Source organism: Amborella trichopoda, chromosome 6 (assembly GCF_054954075.1).
Source record: "Amborella trichopoda isolate Santa Cruz 75 chromosome 6, AtrichopodaSantaCruz75HAP2 v2.0, whole genome shotgun sequence".
NCBI lineage: Eukaryota > Viridiplantae > Streptophyta > Magnoliopsida > Amborellales > Amborellaceae > Amborella > Amborella trichopoda.
This window is the reverse complement of record NC_142341.1, coordinates 13,443,909-13,465,326: the sequence shown is the minus strand read 5'-3', so window position 1 is coordinate 13,465,326 and position 21,418 is coordinate 13,443,909. Positions and strand designations below refer to the sequence as shown.

The 21,418-nt window shown below is 36.0% G+C and overlaps 1 protein-coding gene across 5 annotated transcripts; it reads left to right on the top strand.

Moving 5' to 3' along the window:
- The first annotated feature begins 756 nt into the window (after positions 1-756).
- On the top strand, positions 757-16,311 carry LOC18438182 (uridine/cytidine kinase UKL1, chloroplastic). Of its 5 annotated transcripts, none has more exons than XM_088869554.1 (16): positions 794-941; positions 1,061-1,194; positions 2,359-2,450; positions 2,649-2,784; positions 3,918-3,987; positions 5,468-5,586; positions 5,707-5,803; positions 10,171-10,250; positions 11,859-12,053; positions 12,226-12,309; positions 12,417-12,477; positions 13,540-13,600; positions 14,403-14,496; positions 14,590-14,662; positions 15,768-15,850; positions 16,020-16,311. In XM_088869554.1, exons 7-16 carry the CDS (start codon positions 5,776-5,778, stop codon positions 16,068-16,070), a joined length of 810 nt encoding a protein of 269 aa, XP_088725680.1. In that variant the 5' UTR covers positions 794-941; positions 1,061-1,194; positions 2,359-2,450; positions 2,649-2,784; positions 3,918-3,987; positions 5,468-5,586; positions 5,707-5,775; the 3' UTR covers positions 16,071-16,311. The 5 variants fall into 5 exon arrangements, with proteins under 5 accessions (XP_088725677.1, XP_011624938.1, XP_088725680.1 ...); XM_088869552.1 differs by having other exon boundaries at positions 15,917-16,311; XM_088869553.1 differs by having other exon boundaries at positions 836-941; positions 2,359-2,466; positions 15,917-16,311.
- The last annotated feature ends 5,107 nt before the right edge of the window (positions 16,312-21,418 follow it).

Sequence of the window (21,418 nt, the reverse complement as noted above, 5' to 3'; positions counted from 1 at the left end):
AAAAATGCAAAAGAAAAATAGAAAAAAATAATTAACCAAATAATAAATGACTCAAATTAGAGTTTCTAGCAAAAAAAATCTTATTCTATAAAAACATAATATAACTCATATTTAGAATTATAAAAGAAAAAGGAAAATCCTTATTGCTTTTTATTTATTTTTCTATTTTTTTACATTTTTGTATTTTTTATTTTCCAACATTCAAAATCCAAACTTAATTTAAAAATATAAAAAATTTATACTAAAAATTAATATAGTACTTAAATTTCTAGATATCACAAATATTTTACACTAACTAAATTTCTAATATTTAATTTCAAAGCATAATTTACTTTCTAAACTTTATATATAGTATTTTTTAGTTAAAATCATAATTTAGTTTACTTTAATTGATATTTATGATCAAGAATTTTAAGCTAATGAAAATTGTTTTATGGGGTCAGACTGTATTTGTACATATGCATACCAGAAGTATAAAACGTCCATTTTAAAAATGAATGCAAATATGTGGTCTATCTTAAAACAATTAAAATTAACGGTCTAAATATTTTTTAATAGAATTATTATTTATAATTTTAAAAATTTATTTATTTTTTCACATTCATGACCTCTATGATAGAGATTATAAAATTAAGTCCAAAAATTCGGTGGTCGGTAGAGGTGACATCCCAAAGGCACTCCACCGAGGAAATGCTCCGCGGGTTCACAGAATCTTACTTTACCTTTTTCTTCCATTCATGCCCTCGTCTTCCGTGAAGTTTACGGTTCAAGGTGAGTAACTCTCTCTCTCTCTGTCTCACTCTATACCTTTCCCGCGTGTTTTTCACTCCCTCCCTTTGCAAGCCATTCTTCCTCCACTATTGAGCCCCCTCTCTCTCTCTCTAAAAACCCTTCTTCCTTCTCTGCAAATTCCTCTCTGCAGCTGCTCCATTTCTCGCCTGGTAATTCCAGTTTCCACATCTTAGCAGCTAGGGTTTCATTATCTGCACCATCTCTCCGTCCCCCCCTCTCTCTCTCCCCCACTCTATCTAACCTTTGATTGGATGGTGGGGATGTGCAGGCAACCGATGCCCACACCAGAGATGGAATACGTTTTGGAGGCAGCCTCAGGTGCGCATTTCTCGGGCCTGCGATATGTGCTCCTTCAATCCTCCGAGAGTGAGGAGAACAAGCCCAAGCAGCCATTTGTTATTGGCAAGTGCTCTCGCATAATTTAGTGTTGCTTTTCTTTTGATCTGAGGAACTGTTGCTGATCTTCGTCGTTTTATGAAAATTCTTTATAGTTTTCAAGATTTGTGTACTTCTGTAAGATGTAATTCCGCATTTCTTGTTTTCTCCTTTTGGTTTAGATTTCGCTATGCATTGTCAGTTATGTGAGAATTTGTCATTTACATGAACAGATTTCACAATGCATTTTCAGTCTTTTATGTGAATGTAAGGATTTATCGTATATATGAACATGTATTTAATGAAATTATTGCGTTGTTCAATGTTCATATATATAGTGCGTTCTAATGCAATTTGCTCTATACTGCCATGAATTCCAATTTAATTCAGAAAAGATTCTAAGTATCTAGGGAAATGTTTGAACTTTGTTCCATTTTAATCTCTTATAATTTTTAACAAATTTTAAGACTTGAAAAAGGAACTGAGTTGGGCACTGTATATGCTTTTTTTTCCTTATTCTTTGTGTACTTGTAACATAAAAACAAAAAACTTAAATATATAAATTGCACAAATGGACATAAAATGGGCTGCATTGCTCATATTTTTCCAGCTAAGATGTGTGTGGAACGAGTGCTTCACATTTTTTATTGGCACTTGTGTATTTCTTATCGTATGAACTACTTCATCTAAATGTGTCATCAATCCATTTAAAGTAGAAGACTGCTTATTAAGAAAAAAAAGAGAGCATGCAACTGAAACAACACTGAATGTCTCCTGAGTGGCGTCCAAATTAGGCTCCATAGGTGCTGTTGAGATAACACGCCTTTGACCAATCTGATCCCAGTTGCTCTGACTGACACTTGCCTCCACTGTTGTTTCTGAGATGACATGGAGGATTCCTGAAAAGAGTCTACAGTGTTATGCTTGCTTTCCCATTATACGAACTTATGAATGCGCAAGTGAAGGTTCAAGCACATGCGTGTGAGTTGAGTTGCATCGCAAATGTTGACTGCACATGTGCTTGCGCAGGGGTGTGGGTCTGCATTTGCTGATCCATGTCATTGATTTGCTTTTAAATGAGATTGCATATGCATGTTGCCATGGTTTATTGCTTTGCTTTTTTTAAAATCACTTCTTGGCATCTTTTTTGCTGTATGTTTTTGATGTCTAGATACTTCATGTTCCTCACAGGAGTTTCTGGGGGCACGGCTTCAGGGAAGACTACTGTTTGTGATATGATCATCCAACAACTTCATGATCACCGTGTGGTTCTTGTCAATCAAGTAATTGTTTGAACTTGTAGGTGCTACTAGATGTGTACATTTCTTGTTAATTGTAAATCACAAATGAGTGTTTTTTCAATCGTATCTGACTATTATGAGTTCTGAAATAGAATCCAAACTTCAAAGTACTGCAGTAAAATAAAATGGATTTAAAGTTACTGAAAATACACCTGAAGTTAAAATATTGTCGATGACCAGGACCAGATGAAAAAGATAACTTTGAAACCTCACAAACTACATTTGCGGTCCAACTTCTATCACAAGCAAATCCTGCAACGTCACTTTCAAGGGCCTGAATAAATACAATGTGGATCCCAATGATGAGCTTATCAAGGTGGATGTTTATGTTTATTTCTAAAGAAGAAACTAGAGTGTGCATGATATGAGATGTTTTAGGGGTGAGGAGTGTTTTCTTTTGTGACTATATCTCGCCATAAATTGAAGTGCAATATAGGCTTCTTAGTTCTATAGGTATATTTTTCAAATGCAAATTAGAAGACATCGAGAGTCCTCCTCCTTCACGGATCATGTTCTAGATCTTAGCTTTACAAAGTTTCAAGTCTCTGTTATGCTTGAACCTGATGTCCTCCTCATTTGTATGTGGCTTGCTCAGTTCAATTCAAGGAAGTCTAATGTCAGTTCTAAAGTTCTTAACTGATCTTTCTCAAGTTATTGGCTGATTCTTTTTACTTAATTTCCAATGTATGATCCCATCGATGCCTTTTGCATGTTTCACATATTAGTTCTTTTACTTTTGTACTGAGCTTGGTTATGTTCCTGAATTGTAATGACTAATGATCCTTATTAGGGGCCTGTGGTACAGAGTAGTGCTTCTATTTGCTTGTGATTTATTTTTGAGATTCATTTTTTCATCACTCACTTTGTAAGCTAAGAAGGCCATGTGAGCTCGTCTTCATTCCTGCCCCAAGCTTTTTTGCATGATAAATGCCTTAACAGGCTGTCTTTTTTAAGATTATCTACTTTTCTTGGTCCGCAATGCCATTTCTGCCACCATTAAGAAGTCCAATTCTATATTTCTTAGTAAAAGCTCATATTTCATTCGCATGTCATGAGCATGATGTCTATGTGCAGGCATTCCGCATTCTAGTCATCCTATGTGAAATCAGTTTAGAGACCCTATTCCAGGATTTCATGTACTTCCTTTCCGCTTATATTGCCCATTTACCTGTATAAGTTGCATTTTCAGACCATGTTGCAGGGGGACCTTGAGATTTTGTTGAGTGGTCTGTATGTTTTTTGGTAGTGTGAATCTCACATGAAACCTACTCGTATAACTTTAACTTACAAATTTTAAGTGATCACTTAATATCTGAGTTTGATGGATATTGATGTGATGATTTTAAATCTCACTTGATTAATCATGCATAGCGATAGTTTATTCTGCATTTACATTATCATTTACTCTCAAAGTTGCCTTATACATAGTTTTTTATGGAAAATCTACAGGATTCATTTTACCGTGGTTTGACTGCTGAAGAATTGGAACATGTACAAGAGTATAACTTTGATCATCCAGGTAGTGCTGCCGTTTGTCTATTGCTTGCCTGGATGGATATTCTATCATGAATTAAAGACTTTACCATTCATGTTTGTGTAAAATATTTAGAAGGTACAAAAGAAGCTTGAAACTACGAGGTTCAGTCATCCTGATACATATGAAAGCATAAAATGCCAGCAATTAATGGGTCATAAAAGATAATGTGTTGGAAGCTACTCCTCTTGCATTTGGTCTGTGTTCGATCCTTAAGTTTTTAAAATTGATGAGATGACATGAGAGTCATCCAAGTCAACTATTCTCGACAACTCACCTGCTTCCTGCTCAGACTTAGGAATTGGCTGAGTTTGAAACTTTGTTGTGTAGAGCATGTGGATATCGGAATCTATATATCGGAATTCCTTTTCTGTAAATATCTTCATGCCATTTCCGTCCTGCAACTATCAAGGCTTCAACAAACGGTCCGCCTGACGCCTAGGCAGCCTGAACAAAAAAACCGCACGCCTCGACCCAGGCGGCCCTACACGGGCGGTTGTACCTGGGTGGGCACCCAGGCGAGTGCCCAGTTCTGGGCGGGAGCCCAGAGTCATAAGGCATTTTTCGACTTTAAATTCGCCCAAAAGGGCAAAAAGGGTCATTTGACCCCCAAGTTTGTATAAAAATGTTATGGGGTTTATTTTTTAACCCCCAAAGTGAAAAAAAAAAAGAAACCCTCAATCTCTAAACTTATTGCACCACAGGGCACCCGAGGTTCTGGGCGCCCGCCTAAGCGCTGGGCACCAGGTAGGCCGCCTAGCGTTTTTTGAAACCTTGACAACTATGAAGAAGAGGCAGTTAGGTTCTTGGATAAAAGACTTTAGTTAATGTTTCTAGAAAATTACTGGCCGGTGGTCTACTACCGACCTTGAGATCTGTTTTTTTGTCCACCCAATTGCTGCAAACTCACACTTTTGGAGGTAACTGTATATCTAATTTATTATATATTTAAGGTTAACATTCTCAAAAAAAAAAAAAATACTATATATATAAGTAATAATTACTTATGTACCCTCCTTTCCTCTTTAGCTGGGAGAATTTATCCCCTTTTTCATTCTGTTTGCTAGGGAACCTTGTCTTGTATTTATGTTGGTACAACAGTTTGGTGTTGATTATGTTCTCTTAACATAGTCTAAGAAAAGTCCCAGGGTTATGATGATGTTGACTTTTTGAAAAATATGTTTTTGGGATTTCTTCTCATGCATTAGGCTATTTGTGGAGGAATAGCTTGTGTAGCAGGAAAGTTACCAATGGCCAGGTCAATGGTCGAAGAGGATTTAAATATGTTTAAATCAGTCCAGTGAAGTAATAACAGCCTAAATCACTTTTAATAAAATATAATCTTTGTGTTATGGATGTATGAATATGTATATCGCTGTGCATGTGTATTTATTTACGCATTAGGTTTTGTATTACCATCTTTTTCTTCATTATGATGTTAACTTTATGACCATCTTTCTATCAGATGCTTTTGACACTGAACAACTTTTAGAATGTGTGGGCAAGCTAAAATGTGGGCATTCTGTTCAAGTTCCTATCTATGATTTTAAACGGCATCAGCGGTCCTCAGATGCTTTTCGACAGGTATGGGCTCAACAGAAATATGAAATATTTACTGAACTATGGAGCAAGATATATTCTTTTCTTGGAGTGCTGGACTTGAATGAAAATGTTATTCTCTTATTGAAATATTACTGACATCAGGTCAATGCATCTGATGTCATTATTCTGGAGGGAATTTTAGTGTTCCACGATCAGCGAGTTCGTAACTTGATGAACATGAAAATTTTTGTGGACACAGGTATCTTTCCTCTCTGTAAGCTGCTTACTAATGATTATTTTCTATAACAAATGTTTGTTCTATCTCTATCAAAAAAGAAACATGTTTGAATACATGGTAGCAGTCTGCTGTCATAATATATAGTTCAGTTGTTACAACCTGTGAGATACACAGGCTCCATCCATCATCATCATCATCATCTGAGCCTTACTCCAACTATTTGGGTTTGGCTATCAGGATTCATATAGAAATGTGGTAAAAGTTTTATGCTGGCTGCCAGCCTAACATGACCCTCCTCCTTTCTCAATCTAACACAAGCTCTAATCAAATTATGAAATATTTGCCAGGCCAATTATTTTAAAGTGACATAAAATTTTCTTAAAACAATTAGAAATCGTAATTAAAAAATAAAGAAGTATTTATCTTGGGAATTTATTTTCATCCTATGCATGCAAAGAAACCCTATTTATTAGAAAACTACTATGCAACAGTAAACTTTTGTTCCAATCCCAAGAATTGGAATTATAAATTTTTTAAACAATAAATTCATGATAAAAAAATTCAAAAAGTTTAAGAAAGTGACATGTTATTCACTGTTAGAAATTAAAATTAAAAGATACAATTTTATTTTGATCTTATGTATGCATGGAAACCTTATTTCTTAGGACTCTATAAGAAGAAATTATTTTTTAAGTCCCTTCTTTTTTAACTTATTTTTTAAAAATCATAATTCGTAATTAAAAATTTTGAAAAAGAAATTTTCATATTTTTAGCTTTGAAAATAAAAATAAAAAGTGCTTTATCTGAATCCTGTATAATGCATGGAGACCTTATCTACGAGGACTCTATATAGAGAGATTCCTCCTAACATTTTATTTTAAATCTATCAAAAATATTATTTGAAGAACAAAAGTTTGTAACTAGAAAATTAAAAACTAATTAGCTTATGAATTTATTTTTTCTTATACATGCAATGAAACCCAATTTATTAGGACACAACGTTGCGATGGTAAAATATATTTCAAATCTCCCTTAAATTTAAATTACTATGATTGCAATTATCCCAACAGGGTAAAATGCTCTTTTATTGATCATATAAGTTTCTATGGATCGTTGGGCACCACACTACACCATCGCCTACTCTGTTGTAGCAATCTTTAACTGTAATCTCAGGCAAAAGGGCTGCTCGAAAAAGCACTGGCAAGTGATTATGGATGGAACAATCTCCACTATGTCATCCCAAAATTAACTGTAATCTCCCCTTCCAATTCTAATCCACATTCCTTCCTAAAACACATGAGCTACTGAATCTATACCATGCCAAACGGTTTACATTATTGATTATCTTGGGAGATGATTTCCATCCATTTCTTTCAGAACTATATTTAGCAACAAAACCTTTTCCCCACAATGCTTCACCCTCATAGTGAAAATGGCCGTTTCCTAATAAGGCTTTATTATCAGTTTCTGGTAGCTGTAACCAATCCCCATTGCTTACTTTGGCTTGCCTATGTTTTCCCGCTTAACTAAATGGAACTTGCAGTGTCACAATTTCCTTGCCATAAATTTGCGCTTATATGTGCTCAAGTGTCTTTATAATTGCACAAGGTGCTTGGAAAATGGATGCTTAATGTACTGGTATAGAACTCAACTCGGCCTTGGTTAATGTTATGCTTCAGACCATAGATAGAAACATTCCTTTCCGAGAGGCTAGTCTTATGGCATAAAGGAAATCCCAGATATCTGCTTGGAAATTTTTTCTACTTTGCATTCTGAGCCTATCAATAGTTGAATTGGCCCATGGCTATCTCAAAAAGATGAGATATGCTTCAAAATTTTCATCTCATCTAATGTATCCCCACAAAATATAATAGTATCATCTGCATACTGTAAATGGGTGATTATGTGTCCAATCAGGCTTGGCGCAAACCATCAAAAGAGACCAGCCAAACATTTATTATGAACCAATTTAACATTTTTGTCATGATCATAACAAGGAAGGGAGTAAGGGGATTTCCCTATCTAAGCCTTCTCAAGCTTCTAATGAAGCGTTTCGGAGATCCATTGACAAGGATGGAGGAAGAAGTTGTAGCCACACTAGGAGACATCCAATAATCCATCGCTGGCCAAAGGTCATCAAGGCCATAGCTTGAAACAGGACATCCCAGTCCGCATAATCGTATGCGTTCTCTAAACTGAATTTCAGGATTAGATGCCTTCTTTGTATCTTGAGTCAATGCACTCATTTGCCACCAAAGCACCATTCTATAATTTGTCTGCCCTGAACAAAATGATAAAAGAGATCACCAATCCAGGTAACCTACTTGACTTCGTTGCAAGTGCCTTATCTAGAATCTTATGTGATCTCTCTTTTATCAGTATCTTCAACCCTTGGAAAGATGAAAGTAACATTCAAAGCTATATTTAGTGTGCCCACAGGTGAAACCAATGGAATGGATGAGCAAATGTGGGTACTGGAGAGTTGAGGCATTTTACTGTGATAAGTTTCTGGGATCAGATACCAACATCAGGCCATGAACAGGGAAAATCTAGAGCTGAAATGGAACCCTTGAAGAGCCTGTTTGTTTGATTAGAAGACTACCTAAGGTTGCCTTCAGGAATAATATCAAGAGTTGGGATCTTGCATTGGCTATGCATACTATGTTGGAGTTAACAAGAGGACCATGGATGCCTATTTTTCACAATGCGGTTTGGCAATTCATACTAGAGAGGTTCCAAACAAAAAGGACATTCACATCCAATCTGGTGCGTTTGGTTGATCGGTCGATCTGAAGTGTGCGAACAATGGCCATAGTGATTTGAAAGTACGGATAGAACAACATACTCAGTCTTTTTGAAGAGAGAGCAAAGCAAAGTGAGACAGACTTAAGGAACTACATTTGGCATATCAAATCTATGTTCTCTAGAAGCACAGCCACAGAAGCGGGGCCATCTAATCATACAAACAGATACTTATCAATTGGGCATGAAGCCTAACCCTCCCTTGAGAAGCTTGATCGTGGAGTCCCCATTGGTTACCACCTGGGAGGGATTACATAAAGCTCAACACTGATGGGGCATGTTCACAAGGCAGAGATGGGTTTGGAGGCATATGTGGTGGTCCACGCATCTTTTGCAGGTGGAATAAGAGGCAGCAATAATGATGCAGAACTGAAAAAATGTGATTTTGATGGGACTCGAGAGAGTAAAGAAATGGGCTAAACTATGGGTGGAGTCAGATTCAAAGTTCGTTGTATATTGATCAATTTACGAAACAACGCTGGGTACAAAGTTTGGGAGAAGCTTGAACATAGCAGTGGATATTCTCGGCATTCTAACCAGTGTTTCACAACTCAACATGTCTGACTCAGACTGGGGAAATTCACTTGGACCTGGCAGGGTGCTGGGTCCGAGAGTAAATCCTTCGGAAGGGAACTGGCCAAGTCTCAGTGGCACTGAAAGTTTCATTGTTTCAGATTCTGACTTGGACATGCCTGAGTCTGATTCACTAACTCAGACCTGGTCCCTGTCTGATTCCAGGTTCGAGTCCAAGTTTAAAAACAATGCTAAGAAGTACAGTTCTCACATACTTACAACCATTGCAGCTGAGTAGCTAATTTGATGATATAAAGGGATGTAAAAAGTGATGATCTCATTATATGGACCAGAATACCTCTCTTCCCACGCAAAGCTGTGTTTGAGGATTTGTGCCTATTCCAAGTCAGTTATCGGTTAATGGAGGGATAGATAACGCAATGAGGAGAGGACTAACTAGTAGACCTTCAGTTTTCATTTTGTTTGTTGTGATTGAGGAAGGGGGGCTTTCTTTCCTATAATAGGGAGGTTTATAGTCATAATAAGTATATATTCTCTTTTCAAGGTAATAAACAGTGGGTCCTTAAAAACCTCGGTTTGCCTAGTCAACCAAGAGAGAGAGCGAGAGGAAGAAGGAGGAGGAGAAGAAGAAAAACAAAAAGGCAAAGACACTTGTCCTTATGGGTTCTTTTTTTAGGCACTGGTGGAAAATTCCAGAATGATTTGTTTTGAGATATGGTATAGTAATTTTTTGAGATATGAATCATCCAAAATGACGCTGACCTTAAAATTTGAATAATTTCCATTCTTGAGTTTTTTCTTGTGGTCTAGATTAATCAATAATTACTTAGTTGCTCATTCTTGTTTTTAAGTTCCTCGTGTTTTAAAGGAAATTTGCAAGTTTATGAAATAAAAATGTGTTCTTTTTGTGAATGTGTGCGTACATACGTATGTATGTATGTTTATTGGTACATAACAATTCTAATTTCTATAGAATGAGCATGTTTTGGTTCTTAGTTATATAGATGCAGTTAATTTCATATCCATTTCGACCATTTTTTGTTTTTTATTAGATGCTGATATCAGGCTTGCTAGAAGGATACGGCGTGACACTGTAGAGAGGGGTAGAGATATAAATTCTGTTCTTGAACAGGCAAGACCTACAACAATGTGGTGATTTTCCTTTATGATATATGATATATTGAGTGACCTAGTTGTCAACTTCTGTTTAGTTCTTGTCGTGCAATTGGTATGGAGCTGTTTCTTCCAGAAGTTAATGCAAATATCTTGAAATAGAATAATTGTTTTATGCCCTTCACAAATTCAGATCATGATCAATTGGCTTGAATGCAAGGAATGGCATTTGACTCACATCACTTGGAACCATCAGAACTTCTAACTTTGAGTCTAACTTTTTGATGCATCACAAATTCTCCTCCAATATATAAATATGCAGTGAACGAGTCATCTCCTTTCTATGCATGCTAATATGAAGACTTATTTACCAAAAAAAAATAGGATATGGACTCACGAATTAAGGGATTGGCATGAAAGCACCTCATTCATATAATTGTAGTTTTTGGATTCTGGAATGACCTTGTCTATTCCCATATATCTAAATACTTAACTGAAACTCAAACTCTTTTGTTCCATTAACCTATGGGGGCCCGTCTCTCTCTCTCTCTCTCTCTCTCTCTCTCTCTCTCTCTCTCTCTCTCTCTCTCTCTCTCTCTCTCGCTCTCTCTCTTGCTCGGTTGCTCCTAAGAAAAATCCTTCTGGTGTGGGGAGTCTTTTTAGGGATTAGAACTCTTTGTTTCCATTGTTTACTGAGGAGAAGGCTCTCTTGGATCCTGACAGGCCTGTTGGAAGGGGTGGTGCTCAATTCGTGTGATTAGACAGGCAAGAAGGGAATCCCTTTCACTATTCTGATTTACCAGTAGGGATCCAGTTTTGGTTAGAATCAATCAGAGCCGCTGGTGTGGTCTGGTTATCCCATTTTGAGGTAGCTGGTTTCTGCATAAACAGTTCTTTTCCACCCTGTGAGAATGGCAACATCTAGAAAAGCTTATTGATTCACCTCCTTGTTGTATTGATTAGAAGTGGACAGATATGCTGCTTATTCAAGTGAAATAGTTATCTCTTTGGAACATCTCCTGGCCCTCAGTTTTTCATTGCTGGCCTTGAAATCTAGGGCACTGTTGCAGCTCAACACGGAAACCATAGTCCTATTATTTCATCAACTAATCTATAGTTACTACTGACCATTTTGTTAGTACTTCAGAATACATTGTAATGTAAATTATGTTCTTCCTTATATCCATCATTAACATAACTTGAATGAGTTGAGACATTGGCATGTTAAACTAACATACAGACCCCCAACCCCTACCCCCACCCCCACCCCACTTCGGTGGGCTAAATATCAAGAGAGAGAGAGAGAGAGAGAGAGAGAGAGAGAGAGAGGAGATCCATGTTAAAATGATTGCTTTCAAAGGGCAATTACAATTTAGCATGTCACAAGTGGCACATAGTGATAGACACTATAATTGAGTGAGTACTATGCTGTATATATACTTGTGTCAAGATTCTCACATATGCCATTAAAGTCTCGAAGAGGTTGTTTCTGTTAAGTGACAGTACTTTTTTTCAACTTTCTATAGCGATCCATGCTGTCATGTAAAATTAACATTCCTTGATACTGGTTTATCCATGCTGACATGTAAAATTAATATTCCTTGATAATGGTTTATCCACTGTGCAGTATGCTAAGTTTGTCAAGCCAGCTTTTGATGATTTTGTCCTTCCATCCAAGAAATATGCTGATGTAATTATACCTCGTGGTGGAGATAATCATGTAGCAATCGATTTAATTGTGCAACATATTCGCACAAAACTTGGTCAGCATGATCTCTGCAAAATCTATCCAAATGTGTATGTCATTCAATCCACATTCCAGGTATCCCTTTTCTGATTCTTCCTTTTAAGGTTGGGGAGGAAAATATAAGGGGAGGAAAATATAAGGGTGGTTTGTTATGTATACAAAGCTGTCCTTTGTTCTGAGATGTATGGGATATCTTCATGTTTAATGACCCAGTGTCAATTTGCACATAACAACTGCTGATGAACAGATACGCGGGATGCATACCTTAATTCGAGACTGTGAAATTTCAAAGCATGACTTTGTCTTCTATTCAGATCGACTTATTAGGCTGGTATTTTTTCTTTAATTGTTTCCAAATTTGGTGTTTATAACATTCATTAATGATTGCTGTTTTCAACAAGAGGGAAAAAATCATCAATGTAATGAACACTTTCTCAGGTTGTGGAGCATGGCCTTGGACATTTGCCATTCACTGAGAAGCAGGTGATCACACCTACAGGTCAGCTGAGAAAAGAAGCAACTGTCAATTTTTTTGTTTTTGTTGACTGCTAATATCTAGATGTGTATCAAATATTAGATCTTATGCCTATGCATATTGTACTAATAGATATTTGTTGCATCTCTGCTTACTATGGTCTGTAAGGTATTATTTCTTTTGCTTATTCCAGTCAAATTATAAATTTACTCTGTCACTTTTTACAAGATATCATGATATTCAAAAGATAAGTGGAGATGACAAAACCATTATTCATGCTTCGAACTCAGGAGTGTTTGCTTATTATTTTGTTATCCATTGTTTGAACTACGTTTTCTTGCTGAGGGAGACTTCTTCTTTGCTGTTCTTAACTTTGCAAAAGACCATAGGATACAGTATGTTGGCTACAGATTCTTTGATCTTTTACTGTATTTCTTGCTTACCTGCATCTCTGACTTGTGTGCCTAATGATTTTTCCAAATCAGAAGATGTTTATTGTTGTGGGTTTGTCTTGTTGTTGATTCCCGTCTTGTCTTACATTTTACACTCAGAGCCTTCTTCTGTTATATTCATCATTTAGATTCTGATCCTGTCATCTCATTTTTTGCTTTCAACCTTTATCATTATTGCACTGTATAAGGAGTTGGCTTACAGGAGTTTTATATGATGTTCTCATTCTTCTTCCCCTCTTGTTTGTGTCATCCTCTGGATGAGTTAAATGGATTATCTTTTCAAGATGTCTTCAATATCTTTTCAAGTTTTCTTCAAATAGTGATTTGAGTGCTGGATCTCTCCGGAGCTTGGCATTTAACACATATCCAAGGGTGATGCATCTGTACCATATGAGAAGAGTTGTTTGCTAGTCACATACTGAATTTTTATGGATATAGATATGCATTAAGGATTCTACTCTTAGGGTAAGAATTTGGAAGCTTCCATTTTCTCCCTTGGACTAAAAATTAATTTGATTCTCTTATACTATTTTTTGTTATAAACATTTCCTGCTAATCGGAGTCTTTGCATCTTGTTAGTTTCCTTTTGTTTCCTTCTATGGTACTAAATAACTTTTTGATGTTACTGGTCCAGGCTCGGTCTATACAGGAGTTGACTTTTGCAAGAAACTGTGTGGGGTATCCATTATTCGAAGGTGAACCCCGATGAATTATCATATAAGCTTCTTAAGATAGTTGCTGCAATCTTTTTTCCTCATTAGCAAACCCATGGCCTAGGGGTTGGGATATCTGTTTCAGTGGTTAGGACGAAAGGGCCTCAAAGCCCTTGTATATGGTAGAAATGCAGCTTATTCAACCTAAAGTAAAACAGAAGGATTAAGCCTCACTATATTCTTCTACATAAGGATTAACCCTCGCTATATTCTTCTACATAAGGATTAACCCTCGCTATATTCTTCTACATAGATAGTCTAGACTTTTTCTTCGAATTTATGCATTAGGATTTAAACCTTACCTGGAGAAAAAGTTCGAATTGGCTTTTCCTCTTTGTGGATGAGTTGTTATAAGACATATGAGGAAAATTTTGCACCACATTCTTTTATATTTTCATCTGTTGTGGTTTACATTTTGAATTAACAAACATCAAATAGGTTTTTATCATCTTGAATGATTTGACATAAAACCTTGCACATTAGTTATAATTTCCACCTTTTTCATCTATGACAGCTTAGGACCTTAAAATTGTATTTATCGAAAACATGCCTAGTAGGTTATTTTCATCTGGAGATGTTGTTCTGGGACATAGGGGAAGACTTTTCAAAGTTAGGTATAGTTTTTTCCTTTGTCTATGGCTGTTTAGCTTCTCAAAAGAGCCCAAATATATGATGTGACATAAGGCATTGCACAGGAACTTGCAATTCTGTGTTGGATAATATATGCCAGTGCTTCACATTGGCAGAAAATGAAGGTAGATTTCTTATTTTTGCTTGGTTGCAGTGGGGAAAGCATGGAGAATGCATTGCGTGCATGCTGTAAAGGAATTAAGATAGGTAAAATTCTGATTCATCGTGATGGAGACAATGGCAAGCAGGTAATTTCCCTATCTGACATGATGCTTTGAGTTCTTCTCTAAATAGGAGGCGAGCAACTAATGCGTCGACATACATCTCTTGTGTAAAATTAGCTTATATATGAAAAGCTGCCGAAAGATATTTCTGAGCGGCATGTCCTGCTTCTTGATCCTGTGCTCGCTACAGGTAAAACATCACATTTTCTTGATATGGAGCCCAAGTTGTTGGATTTTTTTTTGGTTCAGTTGTTTGGTAGATGTTGCTACTTGCTAGTGCATGGTTTTTCTTGAGAATAGTTTTCTATTTGATCCTATGAGTTGTTTCTTTTTTCTTCTTTTTTTCCTTTTTCCTTTTTCCTTTTTCCTCTTTTCTTTTTTCTGTTCTGAGATAGTTGAAAAGCAACCATTGGAAAAGGGCCCTCAATTTTTTCCAGTACTTGAGTTTGAATTGACTATAAGTGGCGAGCAAAGTTACCTGCTCCGATTCATGCTTCCCTTGCTTTGGTATTTCTGGAGAAAGAAAAAGAAAAACATTCAAATCTGCAGAGCTGTTCATGAACCATGTCTTCATCTCTGGGGACAGTTTTGTGAATTAGTTACTCCATGGCACAAAGGAAACCTATCTTACATAAAAAGGCTCCCAGTGAAACCATATTGAACTAAAACTGGATATGGGTTTATTGTCTTTTTAATTAGAAGTTATCAATGCCAAATTTGTGCATCCTCAAGCAGCAACCTATCTTTTGAACATTGTTGAATTGATTACCTTCTCTTTGCAGATGAATTGCTTGGCATATTTTGATCTTTTATCATATCTGACAGACTGACTTCCTAGAGAATGTACCCAAGATGCACAACTCAAGTACCATATTCTGATCAATTGACCGGCGTCCAATTTGTCTCTTTCCCTGATGAGAATTTTCGCAAATATTGAATATAGATTTTTGGATAAACAAATGCATATCTACTTGCTTTACTGTGAAAAAATCTCTGTTGTTTTACTTGTTTATCATGGTATATGGTACACTGCATGGCACCTACAATCTGTTTCCAGTGATAGGGTAGAGGATAATGCATTAGGAGGTTTACCTATCATCATGAACTGCCATTAATCTTCACTATTGCTTACTGGGAATGGACGGTGGACATTTCCATGGTGGACACCATATCCCATACACCACTGATGTATATTTTTATTTCCCTTGCTCAAAGTGCTTTCATTTTTCAGAGTTTGCTTTATTAGTTGTGCATGCAATGGCAGTAAAAGTTGACGTCCTGTTCATGTCTCTTAGGTAACTCGGCTGGGCAGGCAATAGAACTTCTCATACAGAAAGGAGTTCCCGAATCTCATATAATCTTTCTCAATCTTATCTCTGTACGTAAACCTGAACCCTAAATTTATATGTGGAATTGATCTCTGACATTTGAACTCCACATTCAGGCCCCTGAGGGTATCCATACCGTTTGCAAGAGATTTCCATCCTTAAAGATTGTTACTTCGGAGATTGATGTGGCCTTGAATGAAGAGTATCGTGTTATTCCAGGGATGGGTGAGTTTGGCGATCGCTATTTCGGCACTGATGATTGATTCTTAGGAGACTACAACTTTGCACAAGTTTGGAGGTTTGGTCTTTCTCACTAGTAGATATTTGATTTGATTGCTGCATTCCTTTAATGTGTAATTGGCTATATGCCTAGTTGTCATGGAAACTGCAGCACGGTGTTTTCTCCTACTGTAATATGTGAGAAAATGTTCGAAGCTACATATACACCAGGCAGATGGTGTTATATTTATTTCTATAGAATTTCATAATTTCAAGTGGATTTATCCTTACATATTACTGTGACGAGGGCCACCATCATATGCGTGTTTGTCTGAGGTTCTTCTGGCAGTCTTTATGGTGCTATCGGTCTTGACCATGTGTTTGTGTATTCAATTCACTTGCCTTAATATGGCAGAGAATAGGGTGACAAAAACCTGTTACTTGAACATGTTATTGCTCAGAAATTGCTTTGGGCTTGTAGCATCTTGGGACTTTTTAAATGCTCTCCCATTAAAGTTGAAGTAACCTGCACTGCAACAATAGAACATGTAAATGATGAACCAATAAGTCAGGAAATGTATACAATGAGACAATTTAGTTGTGATACAAGGAGGTCACAATCATCATTGACCATTAGATTTGAAAATGGTTGATTGAGGATGTGTCATTGTTTACGCACAAAGTCCAAAACAAAATTTTTCATATATTGTAATACATTTTTTATTGAATTTCATATCTAATGGCTAAAAGTGATTGTGAAATCTATATACCAAAAATAGATATTTTTATAATATATAAAAAATAGATAGTCTCATAATATATAATTGATGGGAAACCTAGCCAAAAAAAAAGTGTGTATATGTTCCACTCTTTTGCCAAAAGAAAGACTACCTAGCTCACATTAAAAAAAAACGTGTAATATATGTGGAGAAAAAAGAAAAAGAAAGAGGCGAGTACTTGTGGATAGATCGTAGGTTTTGGTTTGTTGCTTGGTTCAGAACCTTGTTCCTTAAAACAAGCTTAGGTTGCTGTGTGGTTTAGTATCAATAGCATATTTGAGTAACTTTTGAACGTGAAATGCTTTCTCCTTGTTTATATGTCTTGAGATTGAAATGATCAATTGGAGGGTTTTTAACATCAAAACACTCTTCTAGAAGATTTTTTATGTGTTTCTTAGTATAAGGTTGACACCTTATCTAACTTTTTTCTATAAATAAATTGATGTTACTTATGGGGTGCGGTTTGTATAGAGCTTACTTTCAAATAATATCAAGAAATCTAGTATCAATATCGGAAATCTCTGTGATACCTTTAAAATATATTTTCATATTTATTTATAAAATTTAAGGCTTCAAAAATAGTGTAGATAGATAGATTTATGAAAACTTGAAAATCTTGAAAATTGACGGTCCAAAAATATGTTACAAAATACACTATTTCCAAAACTTGAAATCCATTTTTTTCTCGTATCTATGTATCTTGATGTCGAGATGGACAATTTGAAGATATTTGAGCATCAAAACAACCTCTTCTAGTGAAATTTTTGATGTAGGCTCAAATATGATTATTTAGAGCCTCGGCTCTATGTAAACTTTTCTCGTTACTTATTCCCCAAAACAGGGGAACATAAAGGGTAGTGTGTAAAGCGAAATTTATCTAAACACCCAAGTGAGACGAATTCTTCAACATTCTATTCATATATTTTGATTTAATTCAACATAGTCATTAAACAATGCATGTTCATGACTTGTAATAGTGCAAATACGTAAAATGTTAAAGACTTTAACTGTTATCGGTATTTTTATAAATATTCCTAAATAAATTTATATTGATAATCTATTTAAAGAAATGAAATTATTAATTTGATGGTCAAACCACATTCCCTGTTGCTTTCTAAATGGTAGTGAACTTGAGTACTTCATTAAGATATGGAAAAAGATATCGTATAGCCCTTGTCTTGCGAGTAAAAGTTTTCATATGGCAGGGTAAAGCCATAATATCATGTCTTGCGTTCTCTTCTTACCACGAGTAAAGGTTTTCTCCATTGATCTATTTAAATAAGTAAAATCTGACTAATTGGGGGAATTGATTCATATGGCAGGGTAAAGCTAAATTATCAAAATGTCTTCGTTTGTTTAGAGTTGTCAAACCTGAGAAGAGACCAGCACAATTATTTTTACTATATTTTAAAGAGGTACATGAGTGAAACGAAATTAAAACAGTACCACTCTTTATGTTAAATGAAATGATTTGACCGCCTTAATAAATTTAAAGTGATATGACCATTTAATTGATATCTAGTAATAATTTAAAGACTGTAATTAAATTGATTTTAGTAATTCACCCAAAACAAGAGCCACGTAATAAAAATTTCATTGCTAAAAGAGTATTTAGAAACGAGGTAATTTAGCTTAAATATCATCATGTTTAGTACTAGAAAATGCCCTTACGTGCATGTTCCTTTTCCAAAAATTGCATTCGGAACTTGGAGTTCTTGTTAGAAAGAGTAGGTGAAATAGGGGCCGAAGGACCGATGGAATTCTTCGTATTTTTGAGTACGCAGAAGCTCTTTCTCAAGATAATATTTGCTGCATTTGTGTATTGTAGACAATGTACATCAAATGGGCAATTTGTCATCGAGATACAAGAAAGTAAAAGGTTTCAAATTTTGCTTTTAAGTTGCTTATGAACTAGAAAGCCTATTTATTATATGTAATAACGTACTATAACAGTAGAGAGAGAATAGATTTCAACTTTAGAGAGAGAACAAAAAAATTTGATAGAGAGAAAGTGTAAGAGAAAAAAAATGGGGGAAAAAGCCGAACCCATTTATAGAGGTTTTGGTGGCTTTTGGAAGTAACTTTTCATTTGAAACAAGGACTGTTCACTATGACATGTGACTGTTGGAAACCCAATGGTCACTATCCAACAGCTTGTAATTGCCACAACCGTTAGCCAATAGTCACTTCATCACAACGGCTAGTATCACCGCTATTGGATCTCGCACGTTCATCCCCATCCGATGCACCTGGTCATGTCTCGTAAAAATGTGACCAGTCTCGTTCCCGACCTGGTCATGTCTCTTTAAAATGTGACGAGTCTCGTTCCCGACCTACACAGGTGTTTAGGAAAGGGGTGCCTCATGCATTGATGAGGGCACGCGAAATGCAAAATGCATTATCAAGCGCCCTTGCACCCTCGTGCTCCACACTAGCACCCAACCTTTTACCTTTGTTCTATGAACACAAGGTATGAGCGTGCTCCTATACAAATATAATTGAATCCTCACTATCTATTTTAATGTGGAACCAAAACTCACTTCTTTCTCTCTCAAGATTATTATATACTTAGCAAAACCATATTAAACCTTATATTATTACAAAATATAATATAGTATTTTTCAAACCCAAAAATACTAACATTTTTTTTTACTATTTCAAAATAATATGAAAAACATAAGAAAGCGTATATTAGTTATATACCATGAAGGTATTTTTCAATTTGAACATTCACTTAAAGTATGTACAACAAAGTCCATCAAGTTTCATGGTAGGGTCTAACTTTAAACTATATTCCTTATTTACCAAACCAATAGTATAACTCAAAAATAATATCATGGTATTTTTAGCTGCCGGTACATTTTGGGCCTTGTGCTTATATCTTGATTTCATAAGTGCTCTAGAGATAAGTCTCATCTTATATTGGAAGCAATCTCACTTCTCACTTATATAAGTGTGTATATCAATTATGGATTTGTATTTAAAACACTCCGATTTATAAAAGTCATGTACAATATTAAGAGTCAAACTCAACCTACTAACATACAACTCATCCCTATACTTATCCACTATATGGACTTCCTTGGTATGGGTACTTATAATATTTCAACGACTATTAACCAAACCAATCATACACACAACTTGTCACTACTAAATTGAACTTAGAATTTTGAGGTTACAAAAGATTAAGTTGGATTCCCATTGTAGATGTTTACTTTATGGACTTTAGCCCCATTCTTTATGACATCTTACCGATATCATCCCTTGCAAGGTCTTCTGTCAAAAGATTGACCAAATTTTCTTTTGACCTCACATATTCTATAATAATCACTCCATATTTTATTATATTCTAATGGACTTGCGCCGGCGCACATTACTTATGGATTTAGCATTATGTACGTCATCTCATGCTTCCGTAACAACAATATGATTATTATAATTTATTGTGATCATAGGTATTGGTTTTGGCCTATTATATAATACGTCCTTTAGCCATTCTTCTTTTTGTCAACCGAGTCTAAAGCCATAATTTTGGACTTTATAGTTGAGTATATGTTATGAGCAGTCAATTATAGTGCGTGTTTGCATGGCCAAATAAGTCTCACTCAGAGACGTCAGAAGTAGGTTAGAGTTGAATTAGTCCTGGTTGTTATTTTGTGAACGTGGAGTGGGTTTAGACGATTCGCTTGGTTAGTAGTTGCTGAGTTTTAGGGATTTAGTCGTTGGTTTAGGAGATTATCTTGGTTAGTAGTTACTGAGTTTTAGGGATTTAGTTGTTGTTTTATTTACTATATAAGTTTGTAATTCTGGTTTAATGAAGCATGAGATATTTTATTCGGCACTTAATTGTGTTATTGGAGGCATCTGGTTTCCGTCGAAGCAAACCAACGCTTTTTCTTATCCCTTCTTATCTAATCTTCTTATTTTCCTATCCATCATAGGGAAACATAAGAAGAAACTTGCCCTAAAACCCCAACCACCTTCCGCTAACCGACCAGAAACTCGATTAGTTACGTTAGCATATAACAGTTTGGTATCAAAGCCAGGGATGGAGGAGCAACGACTGGGTCGTCTGGAGGTTGAGGTTAGTTCTCTAGCCACAGGGCAGGAGAGAATCCTCAAAGAAATGCAAAAATAGTTCGCCGAGATGAATACCAAATTCGACCTCATTGCTGTTAATCAAACACGAGAAAGTGGGGACAGTTCCAACAATTTAAATTGAATCAATGGTAACCATAACATCGGGGGTGGAGGAACCAAATCGTGAAGGCTACAACAGCATTTACTTGCCTAAGCTCATGAACCTTGATTTTCGTCCCTTCAATGGGATGGAGGACCCAACGGGCTGGATCTGCAAGGCATACAGGTTTTTTGAACTTCACCACACTCTTGAAGACAATAAGGTGTCGTTAGCCTCTGTCAATCTCGAATGGGATGCCCAACTGTGGTACCAACTGCTGAAGGAGGAGTTTCCCATCATAGCATGGGCGGATTTCAAACACGGCCTCCTTAAGAGGTATGGACCTACCCCATTCCGGGATTTCTTTGGTGATTTAACTAAGCTGCAGCAAAATGGGTTCAATAAGAGATTACCAAACTTAGTTTGAAAAATTGTTGATT

Excerpts from the sequence above, each read along its gene's own strand:
- LOC18438182 (XM_011626636.3), top strand. The coding sequence starts at position 1,068 with ATGCCCACACCAGAGATGGAATACGTTTTGGAGGCAGCCTCAGGTGCG. Across the intron at positions 10,251-11,858 it reads TAAATTCTGTTCTTGAACAG|TATGCTAAGTTTGTCAAGCC; the intron begins GCAAGACCTACA and ends TCCACTGTGCAG. Across the intron at positions 14,497-14,589 it reads ATGGAGACAATGGCAAGCAG|CTTATATATGAAAAGCTGCC; the intron begins GTAATTTCCCTA and ends GTGTAAAATTAG.